Source organism: Carassius auratus, chromosome 34 (assembly GCF_003368295.1).
Source record: "Carassius auratus strain Wakin chromosome 34, ASM336829v1, whole genome shotgun sequence".
NCBI lineage: Eukaryota > Metazoa > Chordata > Actinopteri > Cypriniformes > Cyprinidae > Carassius > Carassius auratus.
Genome location: NC_039276.1, coordinates 25,121,773 through 25,142,596, shown reverse-complemented (window position 1 = coordinate 25,142,596; position 20,824 = coordinate 25,121,773). Strand labels below are relative to the sequence as shown.

Genomic DNA, 20,824 nt, shown 5'->3' with positions numbered 1-20,824 from the left:
ATCTTGGTGTGAACTGACCTTCTCGTCTCATATTTTTCAACACCATGTCCCCTCAGGGGCTCCGTAGCATCTGAGACATCCACTTTAAAAGGAATTGTTTTGCACTATGACTGTTGATTTAATGAAGATATATCTGGAGAGCATGTTCGTGCATGCATGTTTTGAAATGCTTGTGCATTTCGAGTTGTGGTATCAGCAGCTCTTCAGGACTGCGTTTTCAAATCAAATCATTAAACATGTATGAAGATGTGTAAAGGATTTTGTTGAGCCCATTCCATCTAGAGGTTAAACATTTGGACATTTAAGTTCAAAAGAACAATATAAAACGTGTCATATTAGAACATGAAGTTGAAAACTGGACATTAATTATTTGTGATAGCTATTAGACTAACATTGTTTTTTATTATTATCATTATTATGGAATGAAACATTGTTTCATCACTGCTTATGTAACACAACATCTGTGATAATGACTGTAAGTGATGACTATCTGCTCCCTTAGGGTTTGTATGTACAGTACCTGATCATTAGAGAGGTGCAGCCCCAGATCGGTTAGCTGGGGACAGGTGGCAGACAGAGTGACATGATCAGCACAACAGATGGGTTCTAGGAAGAGATCGAGTTTCTTCAGAAACATCAGGGTGCATTCCCACACAAAAGTGTTTTGCTTCCTCAGACAACTGAACGCCACAATCAACCAGTGTGTGTTTTCTCTTTTCTTGGGGATTTACCTGCTCAAACAAAGCTGTTTTGAAACCAAACTTCCATTAAGCAGTGTTCAGTGTTAGTCCTAAGATTTCTTAGCACAGATCAGTTGGTCCCACTTTATATTAGGTGGCCTTAACTTCTATGTACTTACATAAAAAATAAGTACAATGTACTTACTGTGTTCATATTGTATTGTAAAAGACTTTTGCTGCTATTGAGGTGGGATAGGAGTAAGGTTAGGGAGAGGGTTGGAGGTGCGGGTAAGTTTAAGGGTGGGTTAAGGTGTAAAGTATGGGTCAACAGTGTAATTATAAATGTAATTACAGAAATTAAATACATATGTAATTACATGTCTTTTTTTTTAATATAAGTACAATGTAAAAACATGTATGTACACAATAAGTACGTTGTACTAAATTATTAATTAAAATGTAAGTACATAGTAGTTAAGGCCACTTAATATTAAGTGGGTCCGATCAGTTCATCCTGTTAAACTGTATTGTGGCCTATAGACCAACAGCAGCCTCACCAGTGCCTTCCGGTCCTGGGACCCAGATTGATAGTGTGTTAAATTCAACACAATTATCTTATTGCAGTTTATAAATATTTCACATTTTTGTCAAAATTGGGAATTTCAATATCTTTTGTTGGTTTCGTAAGGTCTGCTTGTGTTCCACTGATGTTTAGGTTTAAGTGTGGATCTTCATGTTTTCTTTATTTCTAAAAGTGAATAAAAATTCATACAAAATCGGCACTTTATAATATGGTTAAATTTTTCTGTAAAATGTTGGTTAAACCATTCACTAGAAAAGATCATCTGGACTTACTATACTCGGTTTACGGTTGTGCTGAGCGTCTTTTGTTTTGCTGTACTTTGCTGTGAACACTATCTAGTGTGAGTCAGTTGTGTTTTAGCGGCATTAGCAAGGCTTGGAGTTAGTTGAGGTGATCTGATTGGTTGGAGGAGTAGAGTGAACGTGCTGGTAATCCGCTTTACACTTACATTTTCATTCCTTACTCAGAAACTGTTGATCACTGCCCTTGTGCACTACACTTGAGCATACTTTTCAAAAGAGTACTTATTACAGATATAAAATACTTAAGTGTGAACTGAATGTAGTGTTTTTGGACACTTAATTGCATCTTAACTGCAATTAAATGAAATTGTGTTATAGTTTAAATTGATGTAAATGTAGAAGATAAGGTAGTTTGGAAAAAGGATCTATGGATGGACATACTCACCATAATGTTGTTCCAAACCCATAAAACCTATTTGATCATCAAGTCATATTTTTAATTAAATCTGAGAGTCTTCTGTTCCTCTGTTGAAATGGTCCATTCCACCAAAACTTTTAGATTCAGAAATTTTCATAAAGACATGAAAGAATGAGGTTTGTTTTTGCTCAACGTGCAATCGAGCTTCCATTTACCATATTCAATATACTTTTATGTATTTGCACTGATCAGTGTTTATATGCAAAGAAAGGCTTGAATTAAATCATATAAAGCAAATATGTCAGAGGACTTTGATTAAACCGCTCAGTCCATATGGATTACTTTTACCATTTAAGTTTCAGTCAAATAGACTTTAAGTAGAGGGATAGAAATCTTTAAATCTGATTAATATGAGCAAGAATAAATACAGAGCTCTGAATATGAATATTGTGCTATTTGCATGTTACTATTTCTATAGCCGATGTGTTCAGCATTAGTCAGGAGAGGTTGTTTACTGTTAAGAGGCTTGAACTGTAATTCTCTCATTTGCCATTTGGACGGTTAAAATGAGGAGTCATGTGTGTCCAGATTTTAGGATGATTCTGTAGCTATCCTATTCCGTAGCCGTTTTCTAGTGTGTTTGTGTTTTATTCACTGTAGTGTGAGAGGATAATACAATGTGATTCGGCACAATCCCAAACCCAGACTAAAGCAGTTGCACACACACACACACACAGAGTAACAGAGATGGGGAGGGCTTGACAGAAGTCTGACAGTAAAAGGGGAGGGATCATCTCTTTGTTTCACACACACACTGAGAGAGAGAGAGAGAGATTAGCCAGTAGACGAGAGGTAGTAGAGTGAAGCCATTTCTGCCCATCCTCCACCTCTCTTCTGCTTGTAGTAGATGCATTTTATGCTCTTGGGCAGAGGAGCTTCTTTCTTGGAATCATTTATGCTGTTGAAGGGGTATTCCAGTCATTTATTCTTCAGTAATCTCACAGCTTCCAGACCGTTACGGATTTACATGGACATTTAATTGCTCTGATCATGGATCTGCACACCTCAGCGACGGCCAGAACAGTCACGAACGGACATGGCCCAGCTTCAGACTTCCTACAATGGGACATCTTTCTATTCGACTGGACCTATAACTCTAAATGTGACTATTGAAAAGCAGCTTTCTGTAATCTGTTGTGGCGAATCTGTATTGGGGATTGCAAAAGGGCTGCCAGATGCAGATGGGGCGAATGCCAGGGGAAGAGCATTCAGATTGTATTTCCTTACAGATGTCATAGCACTGCTTGTTTTTAAGCCTGTACCTTCCTCTTTATTATTTTTGCACCCAAAATCTGTTCTTCAAGATCAAAATAATCCTTTTTACAATGGCATCTTGCTGGAAAAGCCAGGTAAATGTGAGGGTTGTGCATTCCAGATCTTATACGTAGATCTTCAAATGTCCAAATGTTTAACCATAGGAGTAGGACGTTAGTTACTCATAACAGTGCACTAATAATTCAGATGTAGGTGACTGTGTTTGTATGTGTATATTTAGGAGGAACAAGCTGCCAAACAAAAAGCTGAGAAGATCCGAGTAGCCCTGGAGAAGATAAAGGAAGCACAGGTTAAAAAGGTGAGGTGACCAGCAGTTTTTTTTTGTTTTTTTTTGTTTACGTGTAAACATAGCTTAACTGAACAAGTGACGCAAACCTGGTCACACATAATGTTTACAGTAATTTAACAACCTGTAATGATACAGGTTGTTTTCAAATGACACCCTCAGCATGTGCAGTGTGGTGTGGTGTAGAAGTGGGTCATCCTGGTGTAATGCAGCACACTGAATCAGGCCCTCGTGGGACCTGGGAAATGATTTCATAGCACATTTTCAGTGCTAATGTTAGTGTAATTTGGCTTTGGAAGAGCTGTGTTGACTCTAAAAGACTGACCATATTCAGTTGACCAATGTCTTTAATTTACTGTAATTAACACTTTCTACTTTGGTTTATGTTTTAATAATAAAAATAATAATTTATAATCGTTGTTCATAAAATAATAAAAATAAGATTTGTTAGTGTTTTTTAATGATCTTCCAAAAAGGTGCCCCCCCCCCACACACACTTTTTTTACACTTTCTACTTTGGTTAGCGGTTCTTTAATAATAATAATTATTATTATTATTATTATTATTATTATTATTACTTTGTATTAACATTATTATGTTATGTTATTGTTGTTTTCTAATAAGCAATAAGCCCATTAAAGCCATAGTTCACAGTGATTATATTTTGGCACAATGCCGACTGTTAGCTGTTCTAAGATCAGTATAAACCACAGCTTCATGGGGCTTATGGTTACTACAAACACCTGTCAAGGATTAAAGAAATAAACAAACAGCAACATGAAAACGTATTTGTAAACGTATTATTATTATTATTTTTATATATGAAAAAAAAAAACATTAAGGTGTTTATATAGTATTTTACAATGGCTTTGAACGTGGCTCAGCCAGTCATAATCAGGGGACCTTAACTATACATATAAGTTTAAGGATACGTTCTCAGTATTAACTTGCTTATTTGTATCAACTTGCTTATTAAAATGCATATTACTAACATATTGGCTGTTTATTAGTACTTAAAAGCACATATTAATGCCTTATTCTGCATGACCATATTTTATATCCCTTAATCCTAACCAATATCTAAAATTAACTCTACCTTACTAACTATTAATAGGCAACAAATTTTGGTAAACTATTTAGTTACTGTCCATTAAAGAAACAAAAGTAATATTAATAATTTTGTCATATTTTTCTGATACTGTAATAAATAAAAATTACTGATCTCTATAATCTCTTGAATTTTTTTAATGCTTCACTCTTTGTTGGCAAGTATGACTGTATACAAGTAGATAAAAGTGCAGTTACAAAAATTGATGTCCTTTGTCAGGGCTTTTTGAGGTTTCTGTGCTGTTATCTGAAAACAGGGTGAAACAGGGCTGTGTTTATACAAACAAGCCTGATGATCAAGACAACTTAAACACATTCTGTGTGTCTGTGCACGTGCACACGTGTGGCCTTACTGTCCCCCAGCATCTGTTCTCCAAATATATTAGTGTGGCTCAGCAGCCCTGATGGAACGTTTTCTGGGTCAGGTCACAGTACACAAACTGAGCCTGCTGCTCTGAAATCTCTCTTGAAGTGAAATCGCTTTAAATGTCCTCTTAAAATTTACAGTTAATCTGGAATGAGTGCTTGCAGACAGTAGCGAGCTGCTGGTTTTATGGCGGTGCTCAGGGAAGAAGCTGTCACCTTCTGAGATATTGATCTCCCTAATTATGACCTGAGAAATACATTTCTGTTAAAGATATCTGTGGATATTTTTGAATGATGAAAATTCATTGTTGAATCGGTGCATCTGACCAACAGTTAGAAAGAAGTGATTGCTAGAAATCAGTTTTCTCAGAAGTATCAGCATATACTGAAGTGTGTGGCTTGTGGTAGATTAGATTAATGACCTCTGCTGATTCTGGTGTTTCCTCTGGCCTTTGACCACGTGTATGGTTAAATGTAGGTCAGTGTGCAATGTCTTAGAGAGAGAGGGGATTCCTATTGGTTTATATGTTCACAGGCCTCTATTGTCACTGGGACATTTTTCTTACTAAAATGGGGATATGTAAGTGGAAGGGTTATTTCTTTTTATATTGTTTGTGAGCAGTTCATGTTGTTGCGGTTTTACTCAAATCTGAGGTTTGCCTGGAGTGCATGGAATGCCATAAAACACAGATCACCATGTAACCCACTGATGAGATGGAAATTTACGAGAAACACCAAAAGATGTACAAACATATGTAATGGTTTGTTATGTTCTTTCTCTCCCTTAAGTTGGTAATCCGAGTGCACCTGTCAGATGAAAGCTCAAAGACTGTGATGGTGGATGAGAGACAGACGGTGCGTCAAGTGCTGGACAGCCTGCTGGACAAATCCCACTGCGGTTATAGCCTGGACTGGTCTCTGGTGGAAATCCTCCCTGAACTCCAGACGGGTAAGAACCAGAAGACAGACCGACAGTCTGATCCTCATTGTAGCTTGTTCTGGACAAGAACTGCGCAGGAGTGGACATGAAAATGACCCAACAACAGGATGTTTTAACTTAGTTTGGATTTGAAATAAATGCTGTTTTCTATTCATCAAAGAATCCAGAAAAAAGTAAAAAAATAAATAAATAAAAATAAATAAATAAATGAATTAAAAAACGTGATTGTGCTAGTTTTGAGAAGCAAGTGTGCAGGATTTGTTTTGAAAACCTGGCAACCCTGATCTTGAACGTACGTGCTGAAGATATACTACTAATCACAGGAGTGCCTTTACTGACGACTGTTTTTACTGCATTTTGGATTAAATAAATGCAGTTTTGATGTGCATAAGACACTCCTTTCTAAAAAATAAAAAATACATACTTTAAATATTTTTGAACAGTACTGTTATTCACAATTTACATTCAAAAGCAATAATTACTGATTATTTAACCAACACACCTCTTCAAACAAAGCAGAATACACAGTTGTACATTTACTGTAGATATCTCAATTTCTTCTAATTTGGTGCTAATTGCTGAACAAAACTCTTAAATATGATCGTAAAATAACATCGTAAACAAAGCTGTTTCCTAGTAGACGTGCGTCATTAAAAACGTGGGCTGGCAGGAAATGCACATGCTGTGTGGTGGCACTTGAGCACAGATGATAATAGACTATTCCTTCACTGACTATTCTAAAGAGAGACTGAATCAATAAAGAGAAATGAAAAATAAAGATTATAGTCATGTGGTCAGGCTTGCCACAGATCAAGCACAATGACAGCTGGATGATAATGCACATCTTTTTTTTATTATTTTCTGCTAGTCTTCAAAACATAAACAGCAGTCCTGTTTGATTTATTTGATCACTTTAGATTAGCAACAAGTATAGATTAGGAAAGTCTATGTCTGAAATCCCAGTAGGATTAACTCATACAATCATGTGCAGTCTGAGGGAGGATAGCACTAGATTAGGAAAATATTACTATAACCGGTTCCACTAATTCCATAATAGTAAGAAAATAAATTTACTGAGGCAGTAGAATTGGTTTGGTCAGGACAGAAAAATGTTTTTATGATAACCTGAAAACCACAACCCTGTTATTCGTGTTGTTTTTCTCACATTTCTTATTTTATATGAAAGGAGTGGTCGATCATTCCACATTGAGACACTGGATATATATTAATGTTATGAAGTTTGGGTTGGTAAGATTTTATTAATTATGTTTTACTTCAAGTCTCTTTTACTTGCCGAGGCTGTATTTGTTTAATCAGAAATACAGATAAACAGTAAAAATACAGTAAAAATAACTTTTGTATTTAAGTATATTTAAAAATGCCATGTAATCCTGCGATCAAAGCTGAAATCTCAGCATCATTACTACCATCAGTCTTCAGAAATTATTCTGATATGAGGGTTTGCTGCTTAAGGAATATTTCTTATTATTATCAATGTTGAAAACAATTGTGCTACTTAATATTTTTGTGAAACCTGTGTTACTGTATTCTTTTATATATGGAACAATGTTTGAAAAAGTAAAGACATTTATAATGTAAAAAGAAAAAATTATACTTACCCCAACATTTTGAACAGTAGTCTAACTTTTCATATTAGCACAGGTAATGTTATAGTCTATTATAGAACTTTTATTTTTTATGTATTTTCAGATTAGTGCAATGCATTGCCCCATAGACTTCCATTGTAAATGCATTACTGAAAGCATTTTTCTTTTAATGATCTGAAGAATCGTATCAAATGGAATCAAATCAAATCAGGAATGAAAGGAATCAAACTACTATCTACTATTTTTTTCGAGTTATCATTGTTATGCAGACGACACACATATATTTTCCTCTTAAACATAAAAATAGTTTAGAACAGATGGCTGATTGCCTTGAGGATGTTAAAGCATGGATGCCACTGAATTTAAGTCTGAATGAAAGTCAGACTGAGGTTATGGTGTTACCATCTTCCAGTGTACATGACACAACAATGTGAATCTTGGTGCCTTTGCACCTTATGTTAAACCATATGTTAAAAACTTGGGAGTGGTACTGGACAGTGCCCTAAAACTTGATAGACAGGTAAATAATGTTGTGAAGGCAAGCTTCTACCAGCTTCGAACCCTGGTAAAAATGAAGTCTTTCCTTTCCCTAACCCTGGTTTTATCACTATACAAGGCTGCATTATTGCAATTCCCTTTATTTGGGGTTCAGTCAGTCATCCATAAATTGCCTGCAGATAGTCCAGAATGCTGCTGCTAGAGTTTTGACAGGAGTTCGTAAACGGGAACATATAACTCCTGTCCTTCAGTCGCTTTACTGGCTGCCGGTGTGTCACAGAATTAATTTTAAAGTCCTGCTATTAGTTTTTAAGTCATTAAATGGATTCGCTCCAGCTTACCTTTCTGATCTACTGACACTCCACCAACCTACAAGAGCTCTTAGGTCTGCAAACTTTGACCTGTTAGTGGTTCCTAGATCAAAACTTAAGAATAGAGGAGATAGAGCATTTTCTATTGGTGCTCCAAGACTGTGGAACGATCTCCCATCTGAAATTAGAACTGCACCCACCTTATCCGTTTTTAAAGTGAGGTTAAAGACTTTTCTATTTGATCTGTCTTATACAAAATGAATGTTGATGCGGTTGACCAGTTTGTCATTATCTTTTATTATGTTATGGTGTTTATTTTACATTTTTGCATTCTTTAATGCACATTGGTCAACAGAAGTTGTGTTTAATGGTGCTCTATAAATAAAGTGATTGATTGATTGAAATGTATTATCTGTGGTATGTTTTTGATAGAGTTGTATTGTGTTTGATATAGGAGTGTGTGAGTCAGAGGCCTTATGTCCTGGGCTGCTCTGTATGTAGGTCCTGAGCGATCAAGCGTGTGGCCATAGCCTACATCTCCAGGGCTTCAGCTTTTCCACTCTCTGCTCTTTCAGTGGAGAGAGACGCAGGGAGGTGAAAGACGAGGAAATCTAGTGATAGCGTAGTGAATACCCACCAGATGGACTGTGCTCAAATCCCTTTAATAGAAAGAGCAGCGGAGTTCTTTTCTGGAGGTATTATGTGCAAGCTAATGAATTATGACAGTTTATATTGAGGGATGATGTGTTTTGCCCCTCAGGCTGAGTGAGTTCAAAAATAGCTGTACACACTTATATTTTTAATTGTAATTACTTGATTAACAAACTATTTTTAATTTTTATATTATCCTTTAATGATTCTTGTCTTGCTGTCAGAACCTAGTCAAACTCAGATTTTGCACTCGTGGCAGGTTTGTTGGCTCACAGTTGTTGAAGATTGTAAATGTAGAGGTTAAAGGTCACACATGTTAAGTGTTAAGGTGTAATGGAATCAGGCTTAATCCAGGTATTAGGATCAAGAGGAAGGGATCTTTTATTCCTCGAGTACCTCTAATCATCTAATGGATGGAGCGCTGTCAGGGTAGTGATTTCACTGTTCATGCTTGAGGGTTTGTTTACCGTAATGATTTAGACATGGACTACTAAACCTGTGAATCTTTAGTTCACGATCACTTTCTTATACATCAGGATGTGTTTCAAGTATTAGTGAAAGTGCTCTGCAACTGTAGTAGAAACCTAATAAATGGACAAAGTGTCCAAAGTTGTTCTCCTGGTTGGTTTTTGAATCTTCATACTGGTTCCTCTTTGTTTTTCCAGAGAGAATCTTTGAGGACCATGAGAACCTGGTTGAGAACTTGCTGAACTGGACCAGGGACAGCACCAACAGACTGATGTTCATCGAACGCATTGAGAAATATGCACTTTTCAAGAACCCTCAGGTAAAACTACATCTGTCTGTTAGTGACCAAGTCTGTTATATAGCAGCAACAGCAGCAAAACATTATATAGCAGAAAAAAATGGTTCTGCACTGCAACTTCTGCACTATATTTAAATTATTTTAAAACTTTAAGACTTATAATAGCATTGTTAAATACTGTATACACTGTTAAAAAGTTAGTAAGGTTTTTTTTTTTTTTTTGGTAAGATTTTTAATAAATGTTTTTGAAAAGTAGTATCTTATACTCACAAAGGCTACATATATTTAATCAAAAACAGTAATTTTGTGAACTATTATAAAAAAACATTTTAGAATATATTCAAATAAAAGTTTTATTTAAAGAAAATTGTATTTGAAGATGTTCTGAAATTATTTTTCTATTTTCTTTTTTTTTATGTCATTGGCCTTGCTATATATAATTTTTAATTACTTAAGCTTGAATGACAGAGTTATTTATTAACTGGTGTGTCTGTCAATGGCAATTTTTAATATTAACGCTACAGTTAAAGGCAAGATTTTCAGTAAATAATGCTTTAGTTTTCAGAATTACAGCATTAACATTGTTGAGTGAACTGTCCCTTATCTCCCATATAACGACTAGATGTGTGCAGTTTCTGATTCTAGACATGAAGGAGAATGATGTTTCAGAGTGACAGTAATATAGGTTTGTTCAGTATGGATGTTCTGCTTGTGAGGTGCTCTGTGGATCAGTAGTTTTATTGATGCATGTGACTGATGTAGGTCAATGTCATGCAAATGCTGAGTGGTAATGAATAATTGATCTCAGCAGAAACTGGTTGAAGTGCGTTCCCTTCCCAGACAGTCTCTTGCTGCTGCTTTGTCCATTTTAAAACACCCCAGACAGGCGCGCAACCCTAAGAAAAAGTCATGCCATGTGTTTAACCGCTTCGTTTTCTTATGTTGTATTTTCTTGGTCTTTTAAAATAGCGCATTAAAATGCCTAAAGATTTGTTTTGGCTATTGCTCTAGTAGTGTACCTACAGTATAAATCAGTGATAGTCACAGATCATTTTCATCACCCTGAATCATCTGTTTCCTCAGAACTATTTGCTGGGGCGTAAGGAGACGTGTGAGATGACAGACAGAAATAAAGAGGCTCTGCTGGAGGTGAGACAAGACTGTGAACCCACAGTACTTAAACATTTTCTCTTGGGGTTTAAAATCAGCATGACTTATTTAGGTCATGTCAGGCATGTTGTACTCACTGGAGTGACTGATAAAGGTGTTTGTGTTTGTTTGAGCAGGAGTGTTTCTGTGGAAGCTCTATCAGTGTGCCTGAGATGGAAGGGGTGCTCTGGCTCAAAGAGGATGGCAAGAAATCCTGGAAGAAGCGCTACTTCCTGTTACGAGCCTCTGGTTTATATTATGTGCCAAAGGGTAAAGCCAAGGTCAGTTGTGAGTCTGTGGTTTTTCTGTGGTCGCATGCTTAATCTTTAATCTGACACGGCTGACACGGACACTTTCATATTCTTAAGGAATAATGTAAAAACATTCTTACATTATGACTCTCTTTCCAACTTCTGTTAAAATATGTTTTCTGGTGATCTGATCAAAACGGGTCCAGAGTGTCAGAACATCAAAAGGCAAAATGTATAAAAGTTATTGAGGCTCTGCTGATACAAGAGGGGGGCATCATAGTTTTTTTTTCTACTTTTTGTTGTTGTGTTCAGTAGAAACATATAGACATAGAATGGCTAGTTTAAAATCAAACTGGGCAGCATTAATTGTCTATATATGTGCACAGTGTTAGATTAACATTATGGATTCACTGTCAGAACAAGATGCGCAATATTCTAATCCATTTAATAATCTCTTAAAACATGAAAAGAGATTCTGGGATTATGTTCACATATGCTCATATTATGCATGCACTTAAATGCTTACACATATATGTGCAGATACACTCACACTACAAGACCTAAGCAGTGATACTAAACACATTAAAACCTATAATTGTATATAGAGTACCAAAATAATACTTGGTTTATGCTGCTGCATATTATTTTGCACATATATTCATATTAGGTGCATTGGGTACAAGGCACAATGACATATTGGCATCATTGATGTCAAACCTGGAAGAAGCACATCTTGTGCATGTGCAAATGGGAATGAGATTTGAGAGCTGAAACATGAACACGCTTGCTGTCAGTCACATGTCATAATGCCTGTGCTTTTCAAGCGATAAAAGGTCCGCTGACTCTGTGCTTAACACATCCGTGTTTAGAGGTCAGCTAATGCGGTCAAGTTCAGAGGAGATATGGGCCAGTGACTGCTCATTATCCACAGACCACAGTGAGGCAGAGGGTGATCGAGAGAGAGATCGAAGAGCAGCTGATGTACAGTACATCCTCGGCTCATCGCTCTGGGCTTGACAGCTGCTGCCCGTCTGCATCACTAACATACTCACATCCTGTTTCATGCTTAACACGGATGTATAACACATATTACCTGTATGATTCTACATGAGAAGTACAGAATCTCAGTTCTTAAAAAAAAGGAACGTTCAGGACCCCCTTTTTCATGGTATTCTACCTGTCTTTCATATTTCCTGTGCATTAATTTAGCATACTTTTACAAATGTAGTGATCCCCCTAGTGGATTCAACAGTGAAGTAACATTTAGGTCAATTTAGGTAATTATTTCATTTTTATCTGTTAATTTTTTTGCTAATTTAAAAGCTAATTTTAAAAACTAATTTTCATTGTCACCATATGAACAAACAAATGGATTAAAAAACAGGTCTAACTGTGTGGTCGGGATGTTTTACTAATAATTATAAAACAATTAACAATTCTGACAACAGTAAGAGATAATATACAAGCATATGAGTGCAGACATTTAATTTATTTATCATTTGTAGTAGTTCTTTTACCAGCATTCCCTACAGATGCATTCACAAACTAAGATTTTCTTCTGTTATGTACTAACGTGGAGCCTTTTTCATTTAATCCGGTATCACCTGTAGGCCTCTAGAGACCTGGTTTGCTTCCTGCAGCTGGATCATGTTAATGTGTACTTGGGTCAGGACTACCGCAGCAAATATAAAGCCCCAACCGACTACTGCATGGTCCTGAAGGTAAGAGTTGACAGTCATATTTTATACATTCTATCAGACATACCAGTTTTATGCACTTATAAATAAAAGTTATTCCTCATTATCACGTCAATCACATTTTAGACACTATGTTCTGTTCCTGAAGAGGAAGCTGAGTTAAAGCCATGCGCTTTTACTTAAATGACAAAAAAAAAAAATCATTTTTGAAGTCATCAGTTTTGTGTTTAATATGCATCAGATGTAGTGATCATCATGCATGAGCCAGCTGAGGCTGAAATGATTCTGACCATAGTCTGATACCGGGAAAATGTTCTAATGTTTGCAACTGATATGAGGCTATCAAACTATTGCTATATGCTTTACACACAGAATATAAAATGCATCAGTATAGGTAACGTCTATTATTTCACACTCAGCACCCTCAGATTCAGAAGAAATCACAGTACATCAAGTATCTGTGCTGTGATGATGTCAGAACGCTGCATCAGTGGGTCAATGGAATACGCATTGCCAAGGTAACACCTCGTTATGATGACATCACCCCATTTTGTACAATGTGTATGGCTAGGTTTTGTGACTGAATCGATGTGATTTGTAATGCAGTATGGGAAGCAGCTGTACTTGAACTACCAGGAAGCTATGAGACGCACAGAGGCTGCTCATGACTGGTCCTCCCTGTCCAGCTCCAGTATCAAGTCTGGCTCCAGCTCCTCCAGTCTACCAGGTGAGTTCAGCAATCACGCAGCAGAAATACAGGAAACAAGACAGTATTTGATAATTAACAGGCTTGTTTATTGTTGTCTATAAGACAGATAACCGGGTGATTACTAAACTTTTTGATTCATTGTGATTATTTCATGCCTACAGAATCTCAGTCCAACCACTCCAGCCAATCAGACAGTGGCGTGTCAGAGACTACATCCTCTGGTCATGTGCGCTCTCAGAGTGTGGTCAGCTCCATCTTCTCTGAGGCTTGGAAGAGAGGCAATCAGTCAGATGAACCCAAGGTGACCATTGAAGAATTTCATTTTATATAAGCTGTAATGAAAACCTCAGAAAATATACTTGTATACCAAGCAGAAAACAATGAGGTTTGTATGGTGTAATGGTGTCTTTGATTTAATTGTAGTTCCAATTTTTTTCCAATTTAATTAAAATGCTCTGTCAGTGGAATTTGCCTAATCAGGATATGACATACTGTCAGCTACTTTCAGGTGTTAAGTTTAATTACTCAGAACAAAGGCAATTTAACCCACAATAAAGACCCTTTGGGTAATTGTGGGGCATTACTTATGTTTCAAAGTCCCCAGATATATCACTTCTTAATTGATCACCTCCATGTCTGTCTACCCAGGATGAGAATGTCAAGTCTGGAAAGGCTATACACTGGTGGGGATTGAGGTTAGGAGTGTGATAAAACCTCACACTCAAGCCATTTATATTTGATATAATCCTCACATGTGAACCTCTAAAGCAACTTGACCACTGAGATGATGTGTGTTGTGGGTACTGGGGACTGCTGTGAGACACCAGCTGCCGTAGTTTGTGTTTCTTTTAACAGGCAGTGCACTGGTATTGTATTTTGAATAACCCGTTAAATGGTGTTTGTTGTGTTTTGGTTTGGTGTGTGTTATCAATGAGAGATATTGTCTGAGAGGGTAAGCATGACAAAAATACATAACTACAATTTTGTTATGCACACACTGAATTGCTGTTGTCATAATTGGTGATTTTCAATTTGAGTTCTACATCACAATGATTCTGTGTTGTGAGAACAAAAGTTTCTGAGTTTGGAAGAGCAGATCTTAATAAATACTATTTATTGGTTTGGTATATTTACAGTTCTTCGTAGCTCCTCCCTTAAGAATTCATAACATTTCCTGTAACATTTCATGTTATTGGACTCTTTTAATTGCACTGTCTGCTGAATATCATTGCACATCACTAATACATATCCTTCAAAAACAAAAAAAACTATGTAAAATCTCATTCATACTCCTGTTCTAATTGAATTTTTGTCATGTCCACAGATGAGAATGGATGGCCCACCAGCACAGCCTACTAGAGCCTCTTACCCTCTACAACTTCCCCAACTGCCCCAGCCTCTCCAGTCTCGTAGCAGCTACAGTGGTGTGTCCCCAGTGTCCCCCACCTTGCCACCATCTCCACCGCCGCCGCCTCCGCCACCTCCCCCTCTCCCCAACCCCACACATCACTCCACCCCAGTTACTTACACTAAATACAGCACCCTCGCTAGGTTGCAAAACATCTCCCAGGCTCCAAATCATTACAAACAGACCCCCTTATTGGCAGCACAACAGCAAACTATGCCCCCTACACCATCCCCACAGTGTCTCAAACCTGTAATGAATAATATGGCAGATACTGCAAACAGTCCCCCTCCGCCCTCACTTCCACCACCTCCTCCAGAAATGCCAGTGCCAGGGTCAGCCATGGCGGTGTTGAAGCATGCTCCCCTCAGCCCCCAATACGCTCCCCATCCACTTCCAGATGAAGACCAGCTGCCACCCCCACCTCACCTACACAGTAATGGCTACTTGCCTCCACCACCACCCCCAGAACAGTTAAAATACCCACCTCCCCTCAGCCCCAATGGGCTCCAGCAGTTTTTAGCTCAGAAGTTCCCTAATATGACCTATGACTTTACACCTGTCCAACAAGATGAAGAGCCTCCACCACCTCCTCCAGTGTGTTTTTCTCCCCCGCCTCTTCAGTCAGGTCCACCTGCCCCACCTAAAACATTCACTGGTGGGTTTCTGCCTCAAACAGCTCCAAAACTTGCCCACGGCCTTTCCCCCATTTCCCCTGTGCAGCCTTCTTTGTCTCCAACCCCTCCGGCCACCGTAAAGAAACAGCAAAGCCTCTCCAGTGGTCATAGCCCCAACCAACCTCCGCCAACCCTTCCCAAACAATATAGCCTTTCTTCCAAATCTCCATCTGTATCTGCCCCCATCTCTCCTACCCAATCGCTTGTAAAGCAGATTGTCAACCAGTTTCCTGACACCCCTGATGGATTCAAAGGTCCCATATCTCTTCCTGTGGTAAAAACCAAACCAAAATGGCAGCCAGGAGGGCAGGTTCAACCAGAGTCTCCTGAATTTCCTCCACCTCCACCAGAGAGTACCCTTGAATTCCCTCCTCCTCCTGCTCCAAGTCCCCCTCCTGCCCAACAGTCCTCTGGCAAGATGGGATCACCAATCAAAAAGTCCCCATCAACATCGTCAAATTCTTCTACTGGTTCAGGAGGGAAGAAGCCTCCTCCAACCCCACAGCGCAACTCCAGCGTGAAGTCCACCTCTTCTGTTGAGTACCAGGAGTCCAAGAAAGTGGAGGATCTGGTCAGCATGTTTGCCCAAACCAGTCAAGCCCCACCCAGCTCCTTCTCAACTCCATCCTCTACAACAGGATCCCCTTCCAAGGACTCTTCTGCAGGACCACGTGCACTGCCAAAACCAGGAAAAATCAACTTGGCTAATCTGCCTCTGGCTCTCCAGGGGAAGCAAGGTCAATATCACCAATCCAGCTCAGACTTCCCCTCTCCTCCTCCCGAATGTGACTTTCCCCCTCCACCACCAGACTCAGAACTCCTGCCTCCTCCACCTCTTCCATCAGAACTACACACCGGGGCTCCTAAAGTGGCTGTGGTGAACCCTCAACCCCAACACTCATCCAGCTCCACATCCTCACGGAAGCAGAGCTCCTTGAAGAAAGTGCCCCATCCGACTATGCATCGCCGCAGCAGTGGCCCACCTGAGCCACTAGCCCTTTCTCCACCTCCTCAACAGATGCCTCTGTCCTCTTTTAACTCTCAGATCCCACCAACTTCCCCCAAGGCCAACCTGTCTATCCAGCCCAACTTCTTGGAAGACCTCAACAGAACTCTCAAAAGGAAGTCCATGACTCGACATAGCTCCCTCACATCCTCAAGAATCTCGGCCAAGCTGGAACCAGTAACCACCATGGACGATATGGCCCTTCCGCCCCCTCCTCCAGAGCTGCTGCTGGGTCAGCAGAAAAAGGGCGGATATATGAGTGCCAACATCTCAGGCTATGCAACATTACGGCGGGGTCCTCCGCCGGCTCCACCCAAACGGGACCAAAACACTAAACTGACAAGCGATTGGTAGTTGGGACACGTGCAGAGTATGGATATCCTATTCTCCTTTTCCACTCCATTTATCTTCAACAGCCGAAACGTCTGCGTTAAAATAATACCCATATTAACCCCTGATTATAACCACAATATGAAAAAGCCAAACCATCTATACATAAGCTTCTCTGCGTGTTTGTGCCGCTTTGCTATTAAGTGTAGCAGATATACAAAAATACTCCGAAAAACAGACTGACGTTGTTATTATAGGTACTGCATGGACACTGCTGTGAGGAAAGGGGATAATGTATATAAAGATATATGTGGAACTCTGGGGTGGGAGGGAACTTGTACTTTTTATATGAAATTATTTAATACCTGATATATATTCTTATTTTGAAATTTAGTTTTGAAACCCTTGACTGTAAACGTTAAGCGTGAATAGAAAATCTGGGTTGTTGAACTGATGCTTGCGAGTGTGCGTGCGCGCATTTCGTCTGAGTGATTTGGTTGATCCACTCTCAGAAAAACAATAAGGGCCTGGTAACAGTGACGCCCTTGCTTGTCATTAGATGTGCAAATCCCAATGAGGGAATGGCACTTGTGTAGCATACATTCTAAATGACGTATTCTACCAAATTTTCCACATTTAATTTAAACGGTTTAGAAACCTCCACTAAAATGTCAAGAAAAAAAAATGGCTACCATTGTTATTGATAAATCTGTTATGTTGTGTCGCTGTGGTCCCTTACTTTTCTTGAAGATGTCCAGATGTTTGACAAAGATGAAAATGAGTCTGTTACCACTTGAGTACATCACGTGTGTAGCTTGCCTGTGTCTGGGATGGGATGGGATGTCTGTTTATGTTGGTTACATTGCTATCTCTCTGTACATACAGCTGCAGTTCCTGACTTTATCAATGTGCGTTAGCTCTGCATGGGTGAAACACACATAAGGAATTGATATTGATCTCCTTATTTTGACCTCTGTCTATGCTCAGTGCTGTATTAAAGTGTGTCACATATCTGGAACATCTATCTCTCATGTCATGACAATGCCACAATGTACTGACGTTAATCAAGCATGCATGCTTCCACAGTATGGTTGCCTAAGATTGAAAATTCACTGTGTGCCTACTATCATTGTCATTGCGTAGGTTGAGAAAACATGTACCTGTTGGTTTTGCGTCTCTAAAACTCTTAGTTTTGAAAGCCTGAATGATGAAATGTAGGAATAGATAAGAGTTCTCGTTATAGGGAGGAGTACAGAGCTAATGCTGCTGCTTAAAGTCAGGAACCTTTAGTTAAATAAATGGGGAAGTAAGTGTCTGTTACATTTAAACTGAACAATATAAATGTAAATCACACCGAATGTTGTCCAAATTCTTGTTCTTTTGATGGTTCATTATCATCATACAATTAAAAGCTTCTTATGGTGAATACTCTTATTTACAGTGAATAACGATGTTAGTCCATTATTGGACAGTACACTCTATATAATACATGCATACGCTTTTAAAATCTACAAATATAGTTCAGTGTTGCACAAGTTTACATGCATGATTAAACTGCCTCGCGTTAAACATTGCTCAAACACAGCAATTAATTACTACACATGTATTTTAATAAGAGACCGAACTTGTTTGTTTACCATAGAAATACATTATGTAGAGAGAAAAAAGGAGATGATTATATTATTTTCTTGATTGAAAATTCATCATGTTTAAAGAAAAAAAAATGTCATGTTAAGTTACTGTTTTATTAGAAATATCAATTGGAGGTCTGTCTGTCAGTCTGTCTGTCTGTGTCTATTTTAATTAAATCAAAAGTAATCTGGAAGTCAAACTCTCCTTGACATAGAACAGAGAGAAAGAGCCTACAGGAACCTGTACGGATAATGACTTCTTAACTGCTGGACCCGAGCACAGCTGAACTAGCAATACAACTGATCCCCAGGAGAGCTACAAACATGCTGCCAACACGCACAAGACTCTAGCACAATTCCTTACACTTGAGAAGAAAAGGTGAGAAATATCTTACTATGATGTATTAGTGAAGTGTATGTCTGACCCGCAACAATCAGAAGGGAGACGGTATAAACATGGCAGCTTTATCTTACTGCAAGACGTCCTTGTTTTGAAAGGCAACTATCCATGTATGGTCTCCTGGTATATTTCAAACAGACTTGTCTCCCTTATTCTGAAATCAAGCAGGATATCATGCGTATTATCATGTACCAGTGTGATCTGCGATGACAAAGTAATTTCATCTATTTTCTTTTAAAATATTTTGTTTGATAACATACAATACAGAGGTCAACTTCCTTGACCTCTGCTGTAGCTTTCAAATCATTTTTTTTGTTTATTTAGGCTATTTATTCAGCTAAATTTATGAATAAACCTGCTAAGCAAAATAAAAATAGAATATACTCTTACTGGAATTGTTTGTCAGAAGTTGCAAGCCCAAACTTTAGTCTGTTTAACTTAAATTGACGGTACTTTGGTGCTTGGCAGACACTTTTTTTCCTTTTCGTGTTTAATTAAACAGCATACAGATTTAGAACTGCACGAGGGCGAGTAAATAACGTTTTAGTGAATTATTCGCTCAAGTGAGGGTTAAATGTAGATCACCACTGTTATAGCTTTGTTGACTTGAATTCATACAGTATAGCCACTAGAGGACGGTAGTGTACTATGAGAAACTAACTTTTGCTGAGAGCACACTGGAGTTGGCAGATCAAATAGAAATATACCTTTTTTTTTTTCTTTAAAAAGAAAAGCACATATCATAACCTGTCAGACAACTCTGCTGGTTGACCTGTGCAGGTTGAAACTGCCGGACTGCCTGCTGACTTCATCATCACAAACCTTTAATGCCAGGACAGCCAGAGGACTGACGTCATAACCTAATAGAAGCTGCCCTGTATAATTAGAGAAACAAGATAACACTCCATCATAACTTTGACTAATGAAGTAGCAATCTGTTTGTCATTGTACTCTACTTTACAAAAGTTTGTTATTGATATTATTTTTTTCTTTGTTTTAAAAAGGTCTTTACAATGAATTTTGATCAGTGTGTTCTTGCTGAATAAAAGTATTAATTTTCCTTTTCTACTAAATAATAATAATAATAAAAAAAAAACAGAGAAAAAAGAGGTACAAAAGTCTGACATATAGGTACTGTGTACTCTTTATATATTAATATGAACCTTACTACTATTCACCTCAGAGGTGAGTAAGGAAGAGTATTCATTTTAAAAAAAATACCACCGCAGTGACAACTTTTGAACCTTTTTTTTCTGAGATTGTTGAAAGGTGGTGCATGTTACAAATAAAATGTTTATATTTTCAAGACATTACTGTTTGAATGTGCAATAGTGATCTTTTAAGCACTATGATTGTTGAAGCGTTTGTAAAGTATGACTAAAGAATTGAGGACATGATTCCATATTATAATTATAGATCTAGTATTTAGATCCTCATCTTATGAACTTGATTAAGTGGTGAATGGTTTCTTACCTGACATACAGCCCCACTTAAAGAAGAGCAGACGACTGAAGGCCATCTTTTTTTTCTTTAGTTCTAAAGTTCTTTCATAACTCACTACTGCGGTCTCTATATGAATGTATTTTTCTCCACTAACCGTAAATGAAATGCTGCGCAGTTTTAATTGAACCCTTCATAAAACTGAAGACATACTGCAGATTCTGAAATGCTGGATGATTATTTCACAATGTGGCTTTGAAATGTCAACAGAACTTTTGCAAACTGATTATGTACATTCAATTTTTTTAAAAAAAGCTATATTTTCTGCATGGTGAACAA

The 20,824-nt window shown here is 38.0% G+C and overlaps 1 protein-coding gene and 1 pseudogene across 3 annotated transcripts in view; one reads left to right on the top strand and one right to left on the bottom strand.

Annotated features, from left to right (window-relative positions):
- Window positions 1-17,237, top strand: part of LOC113053612 (ras-associated and pleckstrin homology domains-containing protein 1-like) — a 59,873-nt gene extending 42,636 nt beyond the window's left edge. For 2 of the 3 annotated variants that reach the window (XM_026218774.1, XM_026218773.1), the window contains 10 exons: window positions 3,479-3,556; window positions 5,807-5,966; window positions 9,690-9,811; window positions 10,874-10,939; window positions 11,077-11,220; window positions 12,801-12,911; window positions 13,307-13,405; window positions 13,494-13,614; window positions 13,758-13,897; window positions 14,921-17,237. In XM_026218774.1, the coding sequence (XP_026074559.1) occupies window positions 3,479-3,556; window positions 5,807-5,966; window positions 9,690-9,811; window positions 10,874-10,939; window positions 11,077-11,220; window positions 12,801-12,911; window positions 13,307-13,405; window positions 13,494-13,614; window positions 13,758-13,897; window positions 14,921-17,038 (3,159 nt within the window). In that variant the 3' untranslated portion in view covers window positions 17,039-17,237. Of the gene's footprint in view, window positions 1-3,478; window positions 3,557-5,806; window positions 5,967-9,689; window positions 9,812-10,873; window positions 10,940-11,076; window positions 11,221-12,800; window positions 12,912-13,306; window positions 13,406-13,493; window positions 13,615-13,757; window positions 13,898-14,244; window positions 14,292-14,920 lie in introns of all 3 variants that reach the window. The other variant, XM_026218775.1, reaches the window with a different exon arrangement.
- A 1,259-nt stretch (window positions 17,238-18,496) lies between these two features.
- On the bottom strand, window positions 18,497-19,984 carry LOC113052862 (secreted phosphoprotein 24-like; annotated as a pseudogene).
- Window positions 19,985-20,824: the final 840 nt, after the last annotated feature.